The 20591-nt window shown below is 40.4% G+C and overlaps 3 protein-coding genes and 1 non-coding gene across 4 annotated transcripts; 1 reads left to right on the forward strand and 3 right to left on the reverse strand.

Moving 5' to 3' along the window:
- Window positions 1–628: 628 nt before the first annotated feature.
- TRNAI-AAU (transfer RNA isoleucine (anticodon AAU)) lies at window positions 629–702 on the forward strand. The gene has a single exon. It is a non-coding gene; the product is annotated as a tRNA-Ile (tRNA).
- Window positions 703–1166: 464 nt separating this feature from the next.
- On the reverse strand, window positions 1167–2642 carry LOC149275302 (vomeronasal type-2 receptor 26-like). Its single transcript, XM_089504835.1, has 3 exons — window positions 2427–2642; window positions 2166–2289; window positions 1167–2086 (listed from the first exon to the last, which is right to left on the reverse strand). Exons 1-3 carry the CDS (start codon window positions 2640–2642, stop codon window positions 1167–1169), a joined length of 1260 nt encoding a protein of 419 aa, XP_089360961.1.
- A 978-nt stretch (window positions 2643–3620) lies between these two features.
- Window positions 3621–6079, reverse strand: LOC149275303 (extracellular calcium-sensing receptor-like). Its single transcript, XM_089504836.1, has 3 exons — window positions 5883–6079; window positions 5449–5740; window positions 3621–4469 (listed from the first exon to the last, which is right to left on the reverse strand). The coding sequence occupies exons 1-3, from the start codon at window positions 6077–6079 to the stop codon at window positions 3621–3623; spliced, it is 1338 nt and encodes a 445-aa protein (XP_089360962.1).
- A 6186-nt stretch (window positions 6080–12265) lies between these two features.
- Window positions 12266–16756, reverse strand: LOC149275304 (extracellular calcium-sensing receptor-like). Its single transcript, XM_089504838.1, has 6 exons — window positions 16560–16756; window positions 15732–16023; window positions 14199–15029; window positions 13759–13986; window positions 13270–13393; window positions 12266–13185 (listed from the first exon to the last, which is right to left on the reverse strand). The coding sequence occupies exons 1-6, from the start codon at window positions 16754–16756 to the stop codon at window positions 12266–12268; spliced, it is 2592 nt and encodes an 863-aa protein (XP_089360964.1).
- Window positions 16757–20591: the final 3835 nt, after the last annotated feature.

Here is a 20591-nt window from a genome sequence, read left to right on the forward strand (position 1 = left end):
TATTTTCTTTTGGAGCCATTTTTTTTTTAAGCCGTGTACCTTTTTTAGACCATCACAGAAAAACATGCAGAATCACATAGAGATCTTTCTTTGTATGGAATAACCTGTTATCCCACTTACAACCACCAGGGGTCCATAGTGTGACATTAGCAGTATTTGTAACTAAACTGGATATTCCGTGCTTATTTTTATGCATTTTGCAAAACCATCATTCTCCACAACAGACACTTTTATAGGGGTGTCATTAGCCAGAAGAAATTGTAAGGTTTCCACTGTAACTTTCACTTTTTGCCCAGCTTTACTGGCAGGGATATGGGACTTTCTATACAGTCCTATGCCATGGATTTGGGGAAAGACTGGGTAGTGCTTATCAAGCATGTTGTAAGGTGTGTTTGGTCCCAGCTTCATCGGGTCATTTGGCTTGGCAAGGTTTGGCCGAAAATTAGGGGCATCTTTTATTCAGAAACAAAATTCACATTTTGTAAATTTACTGTACCTTGCTTTACGGTGATTTATTACTAAAATATGACTTCACTGCCCATCTAAATCCTAATTATGCTTTGTGGAAAAGAGTGCTGATGTAACTGCTTGTAGGTATGTACACATGGCTTTAGAGTTAGCAGCACATGGCCGGTTAGCTCAGTTGGTTAGAGCGTGGTGCTAATAACGCCAAGGTCGCGGGTTCGATCCCCGTACGGGCCACAGTGGGTTTTTTTTTTACAGGTAGCTCCTTTCAATTCTCATTTCAAATTTACAACTTGTAACATTATGATAAAAACACAGTCTACAAATTGAATCAGTACCACCGAAGGTACTGAAAGGTATGTTGTCTTTATAGAATCTACACAATGACAGCAACCCGGCAGGTGGTTGCACAGAGTGGCAGTAATGAAACCCACGGATATCTGGACAGAACATGGACGAGAACAGGGAATGACTTTTGTATTATTTGTGCTCCTGATGATAGCCCTGATTAGCCGTGGTCCACTTAAGAATTTCTTTAATGTAGATCTGATCAAACAGTTAATGTTATGTTGCAATGAAGAATGTCAGAAATCCTGGTGTGGCTATCAATGACTATTAATATATCGTAGATTCACAAATTATGAAATGCAGATATTGTGAAGCTTTTGTAGTCATAGTCCTCCTGAATTATTGACTCGTCCTTAAAACTTTTTGACTTGGGTTCTCTCTTTCCCCATGAGATGGTCTCTTGAATTCATGTTGGGTCTGAACAATATAATAAAACATTTGGGGGCAAACATACATATCACCAGAGCCCAACTAGAGGACTGGATGGCGAAGATCTCCATGGCCACAGTATATTTCCCTCTGGCACTAAGAGAAGCTGGTATGTAGGACACCCAGACACTGAGGAAGGCCAACATGCTGAAGGTGATAAACTTAGCCTCATTGAAGCTGTCTGGGAGTCGCCGGGCCAGGAACGCAACAAGGAAACTGACGGTAGCCAGGAGACCAAGATACCCCAGCATGCACCAGAAGGCAACAGGGGACCCTTCATTACACTCAATTACAATTATCCCAGGTTTGATTTTGATGTTGTGTTCTAGGAAAGGAGGTGAGAGAAAAAGCCACAAGATACAGAGGAAAGTCTGGATAATGATGCATGAAGCCACAATGACATAAGACACCATTGGGTTGGTCCATTTCTTCAGACTGCTTCCTGGTCTAGTAGCTCTGAAGGCAAAAACTACCATCACAGTTTTGGCCAAAATGCAGGAGACGCAGAGGGCAAAAACAATGCCAAAGGTGACCTGACGCAAAAGACACTTCTCAGTTTGGGGGTAGCCAATGAATGCCAAAGAGCAGAGGAAGCAGAAGGACAAAGACACAAGCAGGAGGCAACTAAGAGAATAGTTGTTGGCTCTAACAATAGGAGTAGTTTTATAATGGATAAAAAGCACAAGGACTGCAAAGGGAACTAATGACGAGGAGGTGCTGGTAGCAGCCAGGGTTGCGCCCAAAGGGTCTTCATATGATAGAAATTCTCTGGGCTTTGGGATGCAACTGCTTTGTTGGACATTTGGCCACATATCCCATGGGCATTTAGAGCAATCCAATGAGTCTAAAAAAACAGAAGCAAAGTAGTTAGAAATATAGCTAGTCCTTCTTCAGGATTTACTATATCTGTCACAGTTTTTTACCTGTTTGGTTAGAAATTTCACCACTTGGGCAAGGGATGCACTGAAAGCAACACACAGGTTGTCCATTTATGGAAGCCTTTCTGAACCCCGGAGGACAGCTTTGGCTGCAAACTGAGACTGGGACCTACAACAATAAAAAATATATGATATCTGTTGTGATACACAATAGTGTTACAAAAAGATCTCTTCACATGTCGAGAAGGATGGCTTTAGAAATATTTTCAACTCCTGTATAGGGCCACCTCATAGGAAATATCGTACCTCTTTCCCACCAGTTCCCCACTGCACAACGTTGGTATCAATAGTGAAAATGTTCTCTCTGTCGGCACTGGTGTCATAGCTGCCCACTTTCACCTGTCTGATTCTTCCCTTTGGGCCCAGCTGCCAATTCACAATGTCATACACCGCCGTGGGGTCCCCGTTTTCACTAAAAAATATTTCTCGGCCACTGCTTTCTACCAGACGTACTCTCTTCATGTAATGTAGAAGCTGTGTGAACAGTTAACCAGCAAAAAAGATAATTCACTGAGGATTTTATTAAAAACCTAATCAAGACATTAGATTCTGTTGTGGCTGTCACCATGTCCTGCCTGGCGGCCTCCTCACGTTCAGCCTGCCAGACCGCAAGGCAGGAGTCCTCTGCCTCCTGGAGGTGACCATGCACAGCATATATGCTTAAAAAATATGGGGCCCATTCAAGTGAATGTAATACATAAAGTGCTAAAGCTGGCAAGTACGTCCTCTAGAACAGCGGTCCCCAACCTTTTTGGCACCAGGGACCAGTTTTGACAATTTTTCCACGGACCAGGGTGTATTACATTTATTGTGCATTTTACTTCTATTATTATTAATATATTTATTATTATTTATAATACTCCACTTTCATTCCCTCACTCATTCTCACTCTTTATTTATTTGAATATTCTTACTACCCCCTTCTCCCCCCCTTTCTCACTATCTACATCCCCTTTCTCACTATCGCCCCCCTCTCCCTCCCTTTCTCACTCTCTACCCTCTGTCTCCCTGCTCTGCCGCGGCGCGCACTGCTTCAGTGTTGAAGCAGCATGAAATGCCGGCACCGTGACCGAGCTAGAGGCGGTCTGTGTCCCAGTGGTTGGGGACCCCTGCTCTAGAAGAAAGGGACTATTTTACTCACCTAGAGCTGAGTTCTGGCATGTGTAGCCAAAAAATGCTTAGCTAATTAGTGTCCTGACCCAAACTCACCTTTCTTCTCCTATGTTCTTCTTTGAAGGCTTCGAAGCCAGAATCCAACAGAGTAACAACCTTAATGGTGAGCTGCCACCAAATGTATTACTTCCATCAGATTAAATTTAGTTTTAATTTAGTCTCCTATTTCTAGTTTTTACAAAATGTAACGTTTTCAGGCAGCTGCCTATTAACCATTTGTATGTGTTGTAGTTGAAATTTTCATGAGCGCCTCGATATATATTGTTTTTATGGTAAGGTACCCACCTGCCACGGCTTGAAGTTCAAAAGACTGGCACATGTTCCATTAGAAAATGGACCTTCTCCATTTTTGCACATGCTCAAATCTTGTAGAGCTTTAGCGACAACACGAACTGCTGTGTACACATTGTAGGTGACCCTTAAGCCAGAGACATCATTGTAATTGTTCTGGAGGCTTTGAAGATTTTCAGATCCTGTGCATTCTCTTATTGGCGGTGTTTGGGAGTTGGTAATGTTTAGATCATCCAGAAATTTACAACCAAAAGCTTCTTCCCAAAATAGTCTCACCCATTCTCTTCCTACAGACATGGAAGGGTGGATGCTGTTGAGAAATTCTCTAAAACCTGACATGGTTCCACTGTGAAGGGCAAATCCAATAGTGCCAGAGAGAAATCTGGAGTATTTTTCCACCGCTAGGAAGGGAGAGGTAGCCCAAGCTTCACTGGCCACCCATATCTTTCCTGTCACGTTTTGTTTCAACATTTCATCCAGAATATGGACCAAGTCTATGTCAGTTGAGAAGAAAACCACCACCTTGGCTGTTGACTCCTTAATAACACGAGCGATATGAGGAGCATTGCGATCTTGTTGGCTTATCATAATGTTCTCTGTGAAGGCCACGCATGCACCAGCCTTTAAGATATCTCTTTTGATCATCTGTATGCCCTGCTGACCATAATCATTATCAATGGCTACCAGACCCACCCAGTTCCATCCAAAATGCAACACTAGCTGGGCCAGGCCTCTGGACTGGAAGGTGTCGCTGGGGACAGTCCTGAAGAAGGAACGGAACTGTGTCCGATCGCTGAGCAGAGAGCTGGTGGAGAAATGGCTGATCTGTTGAAAAATGTATAGGGATTTTGTATTTAAAATATTTTATTACCTTGATTTTGACTAAATAAATCCTGCGGATTAGGATAGATTCAAATTCTTCACATATACTTTTATAGCAAAATCAATTAATTTTGATACCTTGGTGCTTCCTATCGCAGGCTACCTGGATGTAATATAGTAACACCGGGATTTAGGTCCATCAAGTTCAACCATGCTGGTCATTTTCAGTTGTGTTTCAAAATGGGGACTCTAGAAATGTCTCCAGAATGTCTTCTCACTGGACAATCTATAACTAATCCTGTCCTTATAACCCATCATATGTCTGTATTCTTTGTGAAAAATCACCCAGCTCATATTGAAAGGCGCCTATCAAACATCGGTGGTGAATTCTACATCTTGTTGTTACTCTACGGAACTATTTTCACTGCTTTAGGTGAAAAGTCTAAATCGATGACCTCTTGTTCTTTGCAAATCATTTTATTTATTTTATTTACAATTTTAGGAAATTGTTCATCTATGTTGGTTAAGAAAAATCATTATTGTAAAAATAAAAAAAAACCAAGACCTTGAATTTTCCATTGAATTTAAGTAAAAAGGTAACGTGAAAATCTGTGGTTTTGTTGGAAAGTATCAAAACCAGCTATTTAGACGAGATAGTGACTCATGTTACATTCATGGGGGAGTTAGTAACCGCATTCATTTTTGTACTGGAAAGACAGAATCTGTCGGCAGACCAGCCTCACCCCCCCCCATGTGCCCATTTTTCCTGATATAAAGACTCAATTAGTTGCTGTCGCGTCATATGCGTGTTTAAACTCCCTAATTGTATTAGCCTCTACTACTTCTGCTGGAAGGCCGTTCCACTTATCTACTACCCTCTCAGCAAAGTTAAGCTTCCTTATATTCCATGTAAGTCTCTGTCCTAGGATTCTCTTTTTTGTTCCAATTATTTTGGCACCCTGTTTAGGTAACATAGCCTTACCTGCGGGTATCGGTACAGCCCCAGGATATGAGCCATCAGGATTGAGTACGTGGACACTGAGTGGCCAATAATAGCTGCCAAAGGGGCATCTTGTTGGCAGTGGTAATTTGGTTGAGGTTGCCCCTGGCCGGTCAGCAGCTGCAGCGTTCCTGTCACTGCCCTCTGCAGAACCGTACAGGAGTCAAAAACCCGAAAGCCCAGGGTGACGTTGGGTAAAAGATCCGGGTCCTGGTTGATCTCCTCTACGGTGAATCTTATCGCTTGGGCGCGCTGATAATTCTCGAACCGAAATCTGGAGTAATCAAAAGGGTTAATCAATTGATATAAATCATAGAAACGCAATTTTAATGACAGAAAAGAGCAAGTTCATAAATAAGGCATGCATGGGAAAGCCATATGGCTCCTGAATCTAAGACAAGACCAAGGTTCCTCACGTTTTGCAGACGGCCGGGGCTGGTTTCTCTCTGTAGTTATTTTTGGGGTATGTTTTGTCCACATGTATAGGTAACACAGCACCGATAGTGATGTCCCCCTTCATTTCCATCCCCGTGAGTTCCATGCTGGTCAGTCTGCGGTCCTGGTCACTGCCCGTCACTATCTGTAGAACCCAGAACATGGCGATGGTCCTCATTGCCCACCCTTCGCATGTCAGGGTGCGCCAAAGGTTATGAATTCCAATATACTCCCAGAACCTTCTAGGGCCAAAACACTTTAAGCGCAGAAAATCTAGAATCTAGAAAAAAAAAAGAAATGAGAGGCTGTCAGCCTTTTACCATTCAGTTCAAAAGATAAATCATTAACCCTTTGTGTGCCGAGGGGAAGTACCTTGAACCTGGATACATTTTATACACTAAGGCATTGACTGGGAGACATTACCTTTAACAACGTCCATCTCCCCATTGTAACGACGCCGCACGTGATAAAAGTACAAGCTGACCAATATATTGAAATAGAAATGTTTCCACGTTCAGTCTCTAACATATTACGTCTCTTCAAGATGGTCTTTAAAAAGATGACTTCATTTTATAGCGATACAATTGCTGTAATGGCAGTCAAAGCAAACATAGGTTCTGGGGTGATATAAAGTTTTAGGTGCCGGATAGAGATATGTTTAGTCTGATCATATAACAATCATGAATATCCATGTATAAACTCAGTATTTATATATATATATATATATATATATATATATATATATATATACCGATCCATCATATTCTGCAGCATTGTACAATAGGAAATATACATCCCATAATGTTTCTGGAGCCCCTGGATCTAAGCCAGAGCTCCATTGATTACATTTAAGAATAAAGCTTATATTATTATTATTATTCCATTATTATTATTATCATTATCGCGCCTCATATACTTGGATATCTATTTGATGCTTTAATTATTTTTACTGTAATTAAATATTTTTTTTCCTTTTTTATTATAACCCTATCCTGGCATTCTCTGCTGGGGAGAGGCAGAGGAGCGGAGCTGGGAGAGAGAGAAATGAAAAAATTGGATCTGTCACTTTTCCTAAATCTTATATTTTACAGGATCTATACACTAAATAAATCAATATAATGGTGAATACAGATTAAAATGATGCCCTTTCTTCATACCGCTTCCATTCGCATCCCTCTCCTCCAAACATGACCTTTTAATTGAATTGAATCCCCAGGTCCCTATTACTATAATACTGGCTAATTAAGGATCGGTATCTTCTAACCACTTGTATTATGTAGCTTTTTCATTACCTTGTCTTGCTCAATATAAAAATATAACATTATGTGTTGGTATATGTGTGGAGCCATGTTACATGTGAGTGTTAGTATGAATGTGTGGTTAAATATGGCATAAATTATATAGTGAAAAATACATGAATATAACATGTGTTTAGGAGTCTTGTCCCTTCTGTACGTGGTAGTCTGTATTATGGAGATGACAAGTTGCACTTACCTCATTCTGTCCTCGTCTCAACCGGTTACTAAATGCACCCTCTTTTTATACTGGAAGGAGTACGGTAAATCTCTGTACGGGGATTTCAATTGCTTTGCCATTATGGAAAAATTACCCATCCCAGGTGGGAGAACACAAAAGACAATGTCAGAACATACGTTGTTAGCCAAGCGTTAATGTTATGTATTAATAGTGCTTTGGGATTACTTTGTTCAATTGAGATTCCCTATGAAAAGGTAGACAATAGGCCAGGGCCGCCGAGGTCCTCTAGGGAGCTCTAGTCGTCTGGGGCCATAAACTGGCCACAGCTTTTGGATATCCTATCTTAAGCAGAGGCATCTTAGTTTAAAATTCATTAGCGTAATTTATTTCGGGAAGTGTTTGCAGTCTGTTGCAGCAGGCAATAGACCATGGGACATGGAGGAACGGAGGAGAAGAGGAACAAGATGGCACCCATATCTCTCCAAAAGGTCCAACTCCCCTGACCATTCCAAAGGACGGGATTTGGATATCATGGGAGTCACAGAATGAGTTCTGTGCCTCTCTTAGGAAATGTTTACATATTTTAACCTTGCCAGCATGGGATGAAAGGTGAGGGGCTACAGGTGGTCTCCGTTGTGTGAATGTTTGTGAGTACACATGTGAGTTTTCAATAAAGTTTAGTTGTGGGTTGACTCTTCACACTTAGTTTTTAGTGAATAGATCTGCGCATGTTTCACACAAGTTCAAATATTTTTTTCATCTTTCCTATCAAACTTACTTAAGAGAAAGTCTGAAAAACGTTAAAACTTAAATTTTAGTTAAAAAATGAAAGATTAAAAAACATGAATATTTCCCTACTGGGTAGGAGAGTCGGCTTAGACATCATCTTTAAGATAAGCACCATGACTGTATCCAACAGAGCCAAGGCATTATACCCACTAATACCACTGACACAATAGGCCCCACTTTGCCATTTGCTGTTAGGGTAATGAACCCTGCCATTTATTGATGTCTTCTATGAGGGACAGTGCCGAATGCCTTAATGAAATCTAGGTAGGCGATGTCAACACCTCCTTCCTGGTCTATTTTAGTTGCCCAGTCAAAAAAAAAAAATGGTTAGTTGGACAGGATCTCCCTGTAGTAAACCTTTGCTGTTTCTGACCATTTACATTTAGATATTTATCAACCCTCTCCTTTAGCACGGTTTCCATTAATTTGCCAACTGCCGACGTAAGGCTTACCGGTCTGTAGTAGGTCGAGTCTTCCCTGCTACTTTTCTTGTGAAACGGTACTACAGTTGTCGACTTCCAATCCTCTTGAATAGCGAGTCCGCCAGCCGTTCTGCCAGGACAGCTCATTGGAGCGTTCATGTAGAACGTCTTCCTCTGTAAACACAAAAAAGAGGCATTTATTTAAGCAGTCGACTCGATCTGAATCCTCATTTATATAACTCCCATCATTTGTCTTTAGTTTAATTATTCCTGGATTATGTTTTCTTCTTTCACTTATATATCTAAAAAAGGTTTTATCACCCATTCTTGTTAACCTGGCAATTTTCTCCTCAGTGTGTGTTTTGGCGCATCTAGTAATATGTTTCGCCTCTCTAAGCTTAGCTTTATGTTTGCTCCCATCTTCCTCATTTTGACTCTATTTTTAGTTCCTAAAAGCTCGCTTCTCCTCCTTCACTATATTTTCCACATCTGTGGAGACGGAAGTGATTTCCTTTTTCTTTTAGTCATGCTAACAAGTTTAATGCAACGTTCTGCTGTATCTAGCATGACATCTCTTAAATAATTCCATTTCTAAAGATGCTCAGATTATCAAAGACACCTACAAATATTTCCATTTTAGAAAAATCTGCCATTTTGAACCTTGTTTCGGTGCCGGTGCAATACTCCCTCCTTATATTAACCCACATTGATCGATGATGAGCTCAAACACAGTGACATCTGAAATCAAGTCTCCATTTGTAAATATAAAATCCAGCGCAGCCTCCTTCTTCTTGGCTCCTCTACCAATGACTTAAAGACATAGTCCCGGTAAAGAAATTAGGATGCCCGGGTGACCCAACTATTTGTTTTTTCCAGTCTACAGTGGGGAGATAACAGTCCCCCATATTGATATCCTCACCTTCCATTGACATCTTAGTCATCTCTTCAACTAGCAGATGGTCGAGCTGCTCATCTTCTCCAGGGATCTATATTTCACACCAATGCGACCAACCCCCAAAATATCCAAACTGTCTCTAGTTTCTCCTTCTTACTTTGTATAGGATTAACCTTTAAGTTATTTCTCACATAAAGGGCATTCTCTCTTCTTTTTCTGCCATCTCTGTCCTCTGCCTCTGTATGACATATATCCTGGTATGGCTACATCCTAATCCTTTTGCTTAGTGTACCAGGTCTCCGTAACCGCCGTTTAATCCACATTATCACTTGGTACCAGTGGGGTACACATCACCACCAAGCTACTGTCATTAGCTGATGCCATTGACGTATATCGACATACTATATATCTAAAACTATCAGGTATAGGGTAATCTAGAAATGTCCAGCTGGCTTCTAATAGAATAAGTCTAACCCTATATCTTAAGAAACTAAAACAGTAGAAAAAAAGTAGACGCCTACCTAAAAACATAGTGTTTTTGGTGCCACAATTAAAATAAAATAAACTACATTAAAGCCATTGTGTAGTTTGGATGCTATCTAAGATACAGGTGCGGGTGCTGGTAAAGAGTACAAAACCTACTCGATGTACGTTACATAAAATTACATTTATTTATATAGCGCCAGCAGATTCTGTAGCGCTGTTAGTAAAATAAATTAAAATCACTAAGAAACTGGTAAGAAGGGAGAAGAGGGCCCTGCTCTTACAAGCTTACAATATATAGGGATATACCTATAAAACACAGAAATTAGTTTACCTAAGAAAAAAAGATTATGTTTTGTGTTAATTTATATTTTTGATAAAATGCATTATAAATTTGGTATAATGAAATTAGATGACTATTGATAAAACAAATTAGCACATGAACTATATTTTATATTTTAATCATTATGTATAAAACTATATATAAGTGCTATGTAAAAATTAATTAAAAAAATAAATAAAATGCATTGGGAATTTGGTATATTGCGACTGGGTAATTATTGACAAAACTTACGTTTTATCTTTTGTATATTACTACAATTATAAAATTATGTATTGTAGAAATGTAAATTTAATGTGTGTTTTGTATTAAATAAATTGCTCTAGTTAGATTTACTTCTTAAGAAGAATAATTAAAATGTATTTTTAATCTGTCTAGCATGAACGTTTTTAGTTTATAGATCAATACGGATTTTCTTTGCAAGATCTCCTTTCTACTGCAGTAAATTATAGATTTATAGAATTATCCATATAATATAAAGTAGGCTTTCAGACAGGGGTATCAATTATACCATTTGCTGAATTTATATGTTCAAGGATACTTAAGCGAAACAGTTGGAAGGTTTTTCCCTACATATTGAATGTTATAAAATATACTAGACATCTAGAACTATAATTAGAAAATTGTTTAATACAGTTTCGCCATAGGAGGCATATCAAGTATACAAACTGCTGGGGAGTACAAAGTTAGAATAGTCCAGGTAAGAATCCAAAATAGTCTGGGACCAACACAGCTGAACATAAATACACAGAACACAGATTCTACACATAACCAGACAAGACATACATGGTACAGGGCGCCACAACTGTGCCCCTGGTCTGCTCACATAATTATCCTTTAAAAAGAATAAAATGTCCTGATTCTTCCAGCTTGAATGTCCATTTTATGGGGTATGTTATTATATTTTGATTCGAATATTTGGATTGTGCATCATATTAGAAGGCCATATTTTATGCTTCTGGAAAGTCAATCATTCAGTTGAAAAGGCTTCTGGTTTGTTGAATACATTTGGACATCCCATAAAAATATTCTGATAATCCAAAGTAGGTACATTGCCTATTATTTATCATTTTATTAAGGAACACCAGTAACAATTTACATGATGGAACAAATAGCAGTACCTACAATAAATATTTTATTGATTCTGAATTTAATTGTCGTAAAAATATATGTTTTGAATGTAAATAACTAGATTAACCCCTTAAGGACAATGGGCGGTCCCTAAACCCATTGAAAACAATGCATTTTGTACGGGCTTTGTCATTAAGGGGTTAAGTCATCCTGTATCAATCAGGCTCTAACAAAGGAGAGCAATAACTTACAGATCCTGAACACACAAAGTTAAGATGGCTGCTCCCACTGTATACACATAACATGGGCTTCAATATAAATGTATGTTGCAAGGGAAAAGTAGTTCCAGGATCGACATTGAGCTGGGTTGTCCATTGAATAATAGAGAAGACAGGTGCTTCCCTGATTGGCTGCCCTTCTCCATTGTATGTCTGGAGAGCCACCTGAAACCTGTACTGAGGGTATACAGTGATCTGTCTCTCCTGATTGGCTAATTTATGTAAATACCTCTGTCTATTGGTTTATTTGTTCTAAACCCTATTATTCTATCACCTTCCCATTCTTCTGGTACGTATACAACGTTTTGTCCCTAATAAATCTGTGCTTGTTAAGCTACACAGTAATGGAAGTTGTCTACATTATTAGGTGGGAAAAAGGTAATAACAGGTCCCTGCCAAGGAGCTATATTTTTGTATGTTTTATACTCCCCAGAGGATGGCTTTTTTAGTCCAGCAAACTGAGTGCATGTGCCTGGGTGATTAATAAGATCATGCCCAGAGGACCTGAGCTAAAATACACTGCGGGCATGAACAGTCCAATGCATCTTGTGTACTATTTTAGGACTTTAAAGCCTTCTTTTCATAGTGCTTCAATCTTATTGGAGCATCTTTAAAACGTTTTGACTTGATTTCTCTCTTTCCCCATGAGATGGTCTCTTGAATTCAGGTTGGGTCTGAACAATATAATAAAACATTTGGGGGCGAACATACATATCACCAGAGCCCAACTAGAGGACTGTATGGCAAAGATCTCCATGGCCACAGTATATTTGCCTCTGGCACTAAGAGAAGCCGGTATGTAGGACACCCAGACACTGAGGAAGGCCAACATGCTGAAGGTGATAAACTTAGCCTCGTTGAAGCTGTCTGGGAGTCGACGGGCCAAGAACGCAACAATGAAACTGATGGTAGCCAGGAGACCAAGATACCCCAACATGCACCAGAAGGCAACAGGAGATCCTTCATTACACTCCATAACAATTATCCCAGGTTTGATTTTGATGTTATGTTCTAGGAAAGGAGGTGAGAGAAAAAGCCACAAAATACAGAGGAAAGTCTGGATAATGACGCATGAAGCCACAATGACATAAGACACCAGTGGGTTGGTCCATTTCTTCAGACTGCTTCCTGGTCTAGTAGCTCTGAAGGCAAAAACTACCATCACAGTTTTGGCCAAAATGCAAGAGACACAGAGGGCAAAAACAATGCCAAAGGTGACCTGACGCAAAAGACACTTCTCAGTTTGGGGGTAGCCAATGAATACCAAAGAGCAGAGGAAGCAGAAGGACAAAGACACAAGCAGGAGGCAACTAAGAGAATAGTTGTTGGCTCTAACAATAGGAGTAGTTTTATAATTTATAAAAAGCACAAAGACTGCAAAGGGGACTAATGACGAGGAGGTGCTGGTAGCAGCCAGGGTTGCACCCAAAGGGTCTTCATATGATAGAAATTCTCTGGGCTTTGGGGTGCAAACATTCTGTTGGACATTTGGCCACATATCCCATGGGCATTTAGAGCAATCCAGTGAGTCTAAAAAACAGAAGCAAAGTAGTAAGAAACATAGCTAGCCCTTTTTAAGGTTATATCATATCATTCACATCATTGGTTTCTTACCTGTTTGGTTAGAAATTTCACCATTTGGGCAAGGGATGCACTGAAAGCAACACACAGGTTGCCCAGTTATAGAAGCCTTTCTGAACCCTGGAGGACAACTTTGACTACAAACTGAGGTTGGGACCTGAAAGAGAATTGTAGTATTACCATGAGAGTTGTATTGTCTGATGTGATATACAATAGTGTAGTTGAAGTTCAAAAACAGATCAGCTCATCTCTATGTGCCGAGAAAGCTGGTTCTATAAATATATGCAATGCCTGCATAGGGCCACCTAATTTATAATTTATAAGATGTGGTCTACTTCTCTAGAAGTTTCTCTATGATCACAAGAGGTTTTAACCTAGAGAGCATTACACTGAGGAAAGTTAATATTTAGTCCCTGGCGAAATCTTAAGAAGGGCTAAGAGTTGTTGGCCTTGATTTAGCAGTATAAAGATTTGTTTATTTGATGGATTGAATAAAAATGATATAGCATTCCATAATCTTACCTCCTTTTCACCAGTTCCCCACTGAATAAAAGTGATATCAATAGTGAAAATGCTCTCGGTGTCGACGCTGGTGTCATAGCTGCCCACTTTCACCTGTCTGATTCTTCCCTCTGGGCCCCGCTGCCAATTCACAATGTCATACACCGCTGGGGGGTCCCCGTTTTCATTAAAAAATAGTTCTCGACCACTGCTTTCTACCAGACGTACTCTCTTCATGTAATGTAGAAGCTGTGAAAAGTTTACCAAATAAAACCTAATTGAGTGATGGTTTTAAGAATACCCAACCCAAACATCAAGGATTCCTCCCCATTCGGACTTGATAATTGCTTCCATCCACATAACTATAAAGTTAATTTCTATCTACTGGAACACCTGCCAACATTAAAAAATATGGACCTTGCCAGCCCAGATATATATTTTCGGTATGGCAAGGTACCCACCTGCCATGGCTTGAAGTTCCAAAGACTGGCACATGTTCCATTAGAGAATGGACCTTCTCCGTTTTTGCACATGCTCAAATCTTGTAGAGCTTTAGCTACAACACGAACTGCTGTGTAAACTTTGTAGGTGACCCTTAAGCCAGAGACATCATTGTAATTGTTCTGGAGGCTTTGAAGATTTTCAGATCCTGTGCATTCTCTTATTGGAGACATTTGGGAGTTGGTAATGTTTAGATCATCCAGAAATTTACAACCAAAAGCTTCTTCCCAAAATAGTCTCACCCATTCTCTTCCTACAGGCATGGAAGGGTGGATGCTGTTGAGAAATTCTCTAAAACCTGACATGGTTCCACTGTGAAGGGCAAATCCAATAGTGCCAGAGAGAAATCTGGAGTATTTTCCCACCGCTAGGAAGGGAGAGGTAGCCCAGGCTTCACTGGCCACCCATATCTTTCCTGTCACGTTTTGTTTCAACATTTCATCCAGAATATGGACCAAGTCTATGTCAGTTGAGAAGAAAACCACTACCTTGGCTGTGGACTCCTTAATAACACGAGCGATATGAGGAGCATTGCGATCTTGTTGGCTTATCATAATGTTCTCTGTGAAGGCCACGCATGCACCAGCCTTTAAGATATCTCTTTTGATCATCTGTATGCCCTGCTGACCATAATCATTATCAATGGCTACCAGACCCACCCAGTTCCATCCAAAATGCAACACTAGCTGGGCCAGGCCTCTGGACTGGAAGGTGTCGCTGGGGACAGTCCTGAAGAAGGAACGGAACTGTGTCCGATCGCTGAGCAGAGAGCTGGTGGAGAAATGGCTGATCTGTTGAAACATTTTAAGGGATTTTATATTTAAAATATATTATAACCTCAGCTGTGAATATGTCAATTACATGGATTATGGTGGGTTGGAATATTACTCAAACATTTGAACTGTGAAGCAGGGTTGGTTGGGGAGATCATCTGCACCATGTTAACTAGGTGGAGCTAAATTATGCTAATGATGTAGATTGTGCAGAGTGGGTGGAGCTTTCTGGTAGTGGGTTTTAATTTTCTAGCAGTTTTTCCATTGTTTTTTTTGGGATCTCAGTGAGCTGGGTTATAAAATGAGGACAGCCTATACCTATAGCTCTTAGAACAAATCAAGACCCCTTAAGAGAATTCCACTTGTTGACAATTCATTTAAACTGCAATATATTTTCCCATTCTTTCTAGTCTGCCATATTTTAGTTGCCTTACGTAGACCAACATCAAATGTGGCAAGAAGGTGTTGTAGCTTCTGATGTTCTTAGGCTCCTTTTTTAGGCTCAATTCTTACATTGCTTTTTCCACATTATCTGATCAATGTCCAGTCCTACTTCTCACTATTACAACAAGCAACTTATTGGGAGGAATAATTATAAAGATCATGGGAACAGTGGGTGGCTTCTAATGTAGATATATTGCTTATTTTATTCTGGTCATTTTGGGGTCCTCTCTTATTTTCCAATTACTTTAGCACCCTGTATAGGTAACATAGCCTTACCTGCGGGTATCGGTACAGCCCCAGGATATGAGCCATCAGGATTGAGTACGTAGACACCGAGTGGCCAATAATAGCCGCCAAAGGGGTATCTTGTTGACAGTGGTAATTCGGCTGAGGTTGCCCCTGGCCGGTCAGCAGCTGCAGCGTTCCTGCCACTATCCTCTGTAGAACTGTACAGGAGTCAAAGACCCGAAAGCCCAGTGAGATGTTGGGTAAAAGATCTGGGTTCTGGTTGATCTCCTCTACGGCGAATCTTATCGCTTGGGTTTGCTGATAATTCTCGAACGAAAAACTGTGTGGGGCAAAATGGAGTAATACAAAGGGTTAAACTGATTAGATTGGGACATTGACATCAGTTCACATAAATCATAGAAACACAATTTCAGCGACAGTGAGAATAGCAACTTCATAAATAAAACAGATTTCCTCCTCGATCAGGATGATCCTTAGTAGCCACTCTTCAGAATTGGCCCTTTTTTTTGGGGGGCAACTAAGATTGCTTTATACAGGACTGTCACGTTAACCCAATAAACATGTCAGGGCACAGACTGGTCTCTCAAAAATGAATTGAAAAACTCCTGAAGAACAGGCGGTCTTCTTAAGTATGCTAGACTTGGGACACTTTAGATGAGCTACAAAAAATAAAACGCAACAAAGGAGTTAACTGGAATATCTAAAATGACTTTATTGAAAGGATGGCAGATAAGTGGAACAGCCTCCCAGCAGAAGTGGCAGAGGGTAATACAGTGAGGGGATTTAAACATGTATGGGATAAGCATATGGTCTTGAAGATGAGACCATGACCGATTTGAATTGAATGGTTCTTACGGTTTGCAGACGGCCGGGGCTGGTTTCTCTCTGTAGTAATTTTCCGGATATGTTTGATCCAGGTGTAGCGGTAACACAGCCCCGATAATGATGTCCCCCTTGACTTCCATCCCCGTGAGTTCCGTGCTGGTCAGTCTGCAGACCTGGTCACTGCCCGTCACTATCTGTAGAACCCAGAACATGGCGATGGTCCTCATTGTCCTCTCTACGCATGTCAGGGTCCTCCAAAGGGTTACGATTTCCAGTACACTCCCAGAATCCTCTAGGGCAAACACAAGACTCTAGAATAAAAGGAACAAATCGGTGTCCTTAATATAACACGTCATTCAAAAGAGAAATCATTAACCCTTTGTGTTCCAAGGCAACATACCTTGATTGTGGATATTTAACCCATTGACAGAAGAGTATCATCGCTCCATCCTTCCACCCTCATTGTAACTACACCACATGTCATAAAATACAGGCTGACAAATATTATCATTCAAGCTGTATATGTATATATATATGTATGTATATATATATATATATATATATATATATATATATACCTCAATCAATAATGTAATCAATGCAAAAATGTATGTATAAAATTCATCATATACATTATATAGGAGTCATATCATTCAGCACCAGGTGAGAAGCTGCTGGCATGCCATAAGGGTGACGGCAGGTACCAGATCCCCCGACTTTGTGGGTCACACTTCCCAACCCATATGCAACCCATTCCTTCCCACCTCGGCCAGAAGGTCTGCAGGAGAGTCGGATCTTCTTGGTCCCTCCTTACAAGTGGAATCCCAAATCTTCAAAAAATGTAGGCACATAAACACATAAAATGTGGCAAGGAAGAACGGGTATCAGGTGGGCCTTTATAAAATGATGTTGCAGGAGGATATGAGGGGGTGTAATGTGGACTTCTTTTTTTTGGAATAAAACAGATGGACTTTGGTTATCAGTTCATTTTTGTCTGGTATTTGAAAAGATAAAAAAAGGGACAGGATAGGACTATGGCTCCTGAATATAGACCTGGGACTAAGTAAGGTTTGGGTCTTTACAGAAGGAAAAAACGAGCAGACTAGATGAGCCGAAAGGTTCGGATCTGCCATCAAATCGCTGTCATCCTGTCTTATTAGTTTTTTCCAAGGCATATTAGCCAGTAATAAAACTGTTAAGCAGTGTAATAAAATAGGAACTATAAAGGTTCCCAGTAATGAAATAATAAGTTAAAAAAACTACTTTTAGTTTGCCCTTTATTCTCTTTTTACCACTTCCATGACCGTCCTCCCCCACCTATTTTGTTCCTTTTTACATTTAATTTAACCCCAATCCCATCTATTAGTTACAGATTTGTATGATCTAATCATATGCACCGTGTAGCTTTTTAATTGCCTCATCTAACAAAAAAAATAACATAAAACGATGCGTTAGCAGGTGTGCAGTCTCATGTCACGGATGTGTGCGATGGTGAATGTGCGGATAAGTATGGCTAAAAAAAAGACGTTATTTTGTACTTTTGCTGCGTTGTTTGTCTGTATTATGTGGGCGACAAGTCGCACTTACCTAATTGTGTCCTCGTCTCAACCGGTTCCTAACTTAACCCTCCTTTTTATACTGGAAGTTATACGGTAAATCTCTCAGCTCTTTTGCCAATATGGAAAATTACCCATCCCAGGAGATGAGGAGAAGAATCCACAAGAGAACGTCAGAAGTCAAACAAACACTAACGCAGGCATTCATTTTCTCAACGAGCTTTGGGATCGCATGGTTTAATCAAGATTCCCTACAACGAGACGGTCAATAGAACGGAGCCATACAGCTCCAGTCCTCTAAGGCCACAGTTTGTGGGTATCTCAGCTTTGAGCAGAGGCCTCTCGATTTAAAATCCATTAAAGTGATTGTTTTCATGCAGAAATATTCGAATTCCTGGCCTGTCTGTCGTCCTCATGGACTGGAGTGCTGTAACCCTGCAATAGATCCTTCATGCTAAAAATCTTAAGATCCTCTCTTGTTAATCTGCCCAACCTTACGTTGGACAATATTGAGTGTCTTCTACACCATGTTGTTTGTCTTCCATGGACATCTGCGGGGGATCTGGATCTTAGTCTTATAGTCAGACCTCTAGGTGAGGGCGAATTATAAGACGAGGGGTATTTTTTGAAGCATTTGCTTTGAAAAAATATATCATAAAATTCTCGTGGTCAATAAAACATAATGTTATTGACCATGCGAATGGTTTGATTGAAGATTTTCTCATGTTATTCACCGTATAGATTACTTATGTTTATAGCCATAGTTGTTGGATCGAGAGGCTCTCGAGTTGGTCTTAAGGCAATGGGGCAGATGACTGACCTAGACACAGGCCTGAAGGTGTGTAGGAACCGAGGCGCAACCATCTTGGTGAGCACCCATTCCCTGAGCCGAGGGGGAGGTATAAATAGGGGGAGCGGAGTGAATCACCCTGTTCACGCGCACGAGCTGGTGAGAAGCAAGCCCCTCTTCTGTTTTTTTTTTCATAGTTTTGGATTCAAGTGAGGTCTTTTGTTCTGTAATGTGTGATGTGTGTCCTGGTTTGGTTTTTTGGAAGAAGAATGGGAAGTCCAGATAGGTCTGATGGGTTATCTGAGGCTTTGGGGAAATTGAGATTAACTACGTGCCCATAGCATAAGCTGTGGTTGGCATGTTGTTGTTCATGTTGTCTTATTTTCCGACGCTTGGGTCTATGTCAGTCGTGCTCATATCGCGATGTGGGTGTTCTTTTGTCGCAGCCAGGGTGTTATTGAGAAACTCATAACGAAAAAGGGAAACAATATGAATACAATTAAAGAGAATTAACAAAATGGCTGAAAAAGGAGCTCTTGCTTGGACATCAAGCCAAACTTCACTTTCAAGATTGTCGAAGAGTTTTGTTAGATTTCTGGTTTGTCCATAAAAAAAACTGTGCCTTGAATGTTCTTGGAACAGGTGGGAGCTCAAAGCTTAGCTCTTCTGCCCTTTGATGCAAATAATGTTGTTATTTACACTGTAAAAGTCTTCATTACAGTGTTTTAATGGTTCTTCTAGAGAAGAACGTTTCTACCTCTTCCAAGTGCTGTGTCAGTTCCCCTCCCCATTAAGGCTTGAGGTAATGCATGGAGTCTGACTGAGAGGCAATGGCTGTTTTGTTCATAAAGTTTTAAATCCAATGGAGATGTTCTCTAAATTGGCCTTTCATTTCTTCTGGATTCTCGTTCAATCTTCTTCATACCTTCTTAAATCTTTTTCATCAGATGCTCTTAATTTGTGTCTCAGAGCAGCTGCATACCAGATGGTACCCTGAACAATGATATGTCTAAGGATGTGTTGGGGGCCTTGTTCCCCCCCTGTGTGCCCTCCGGCAGTGAACTTCCACACAGGACCTGCAGTCCTCTTCTGGTCATGGACTGTTTTTGCTAGCTTCCTGCAGATACAGGGCCAGGTTGAGGCTATATGAAGCCAATGCGTGCTGTGAGATGATGGCTGTTAAGGAAAAGGGGTGGTTAAAAAGAGGTCAAGATAAGAGGGGCATTAAAAAGGAAAAGGGGTGAATACATGGAAAGGAAGAAGAAAGAAGAGTAGATTAAAAGACAAAAAGACAGGCAGTAGGGTCAAAAGAAAAGAAATTACAAATGTTAACCTATTAAGGCCCAGTGGTATTCTACGCTCTCAGAGCCATACAGGCCTTAAGGGATCATGTAAGAGGTTATACACCACTAGGTGAGTAGCACCCAGAGGACCTTCATAGGACAAAAAAATCGTTTTTTGGAAGGCAGCTTTCGCTCGATTCATTTGGCCATTCATTTCACAACATCTAAAGCACCCACGTGAATCTAAAGGTAGATTATACAGGCTAATATCAAGTTCTATTAACCCTTTCCATTTTGCTGGCTGCTATTTTATTGGGTGCTCACCAGATTTGTTAAGAGATTTCTCCTGGTGGGAACAGAACCCACCTTCTGAATCCTGGAGGACAGTTCTTGCTACAAACAGAGATAGATAGATAGATAGATAGATAGATAG

Source organism: Sceloporus occidentalis, unplaced genomic scaffold, assembly GCF_023333645.1.
Source record: "Sceloporus occidentalis isolate IW3139 unplaced genomic scaffold, rSceOcc1.0.p SCAF_292, whole genome shotgun sequence".
Taxonomy (NCBI): Eukaryota; Metazoa; Chordata; class Lepidosauria; order Squamata; family Phrynosomatidae; genus Sceloporus; species Sceloporus occidentalis.

Coding starts and splice junctions, on each gene's coding strand:
- LOC149275302 (XM_089504835.1), bottom strand. CDS start 2,642: ATGAAGAGAGTACGTCTGGTAGAAAGCAGTGGCCGAGAAATATTTTTT. Junction 2,290..2,426: donor GGGGAACTGGTGGGAAAGAG/GTACGATATTTC, acceptor TTATTGTTGTAG/GTCCCAGTCTCAGTTTGCAG. Junction 2,087..2,165: donor TGAAATTTCTAACCAAACAG/GTAAAAAACTGT, acceptor CTGTTTTTTTAG/ACTCATTGGATTGCTCTAAA.
- LOC149275303 (XM_089504836.1), bottom strand. CDS start 6,079: ATGAGGACCATCGCCATGTTCTGGGTTCTACAGATAGTGACGGGCAGT. Junction 5,741..5,882: donor GCCCCGGCCGTCTGCAAAAC/GTGAGGAACCTT, acceptor TGATTACTCCAG/ATTTCGGTTCGAGAATTATC. Junction 4,470..5,448: donor GGCTGTACCGATACCCGCAG/GTAAGGCTATGT, acceptor ATTTTTCAACAG/ATCAGCCATTTCTCCACCAG.
- LOC149275304 (XM_089504838.1), bottom strand. CDS start 16,756: ATGAGGACCATCGCCATGTTCTGGGTTCTACAGATAGTGACGGGCAGT. Junction 15,030..15,731: donor GGCTGTACCGATACCCGCAG/GTAAGGCTATGT, acceptor ATGTTTCAACAG/ATCAGCCATTTCTCCACCAG. Junction 13,186..13,269: donor TGAAATTTCTAACCAAACAG/GTAAGAAACCAA, acceptor TCTGTTTTTTAG/ACTCACTGGATTGCTCTAAA.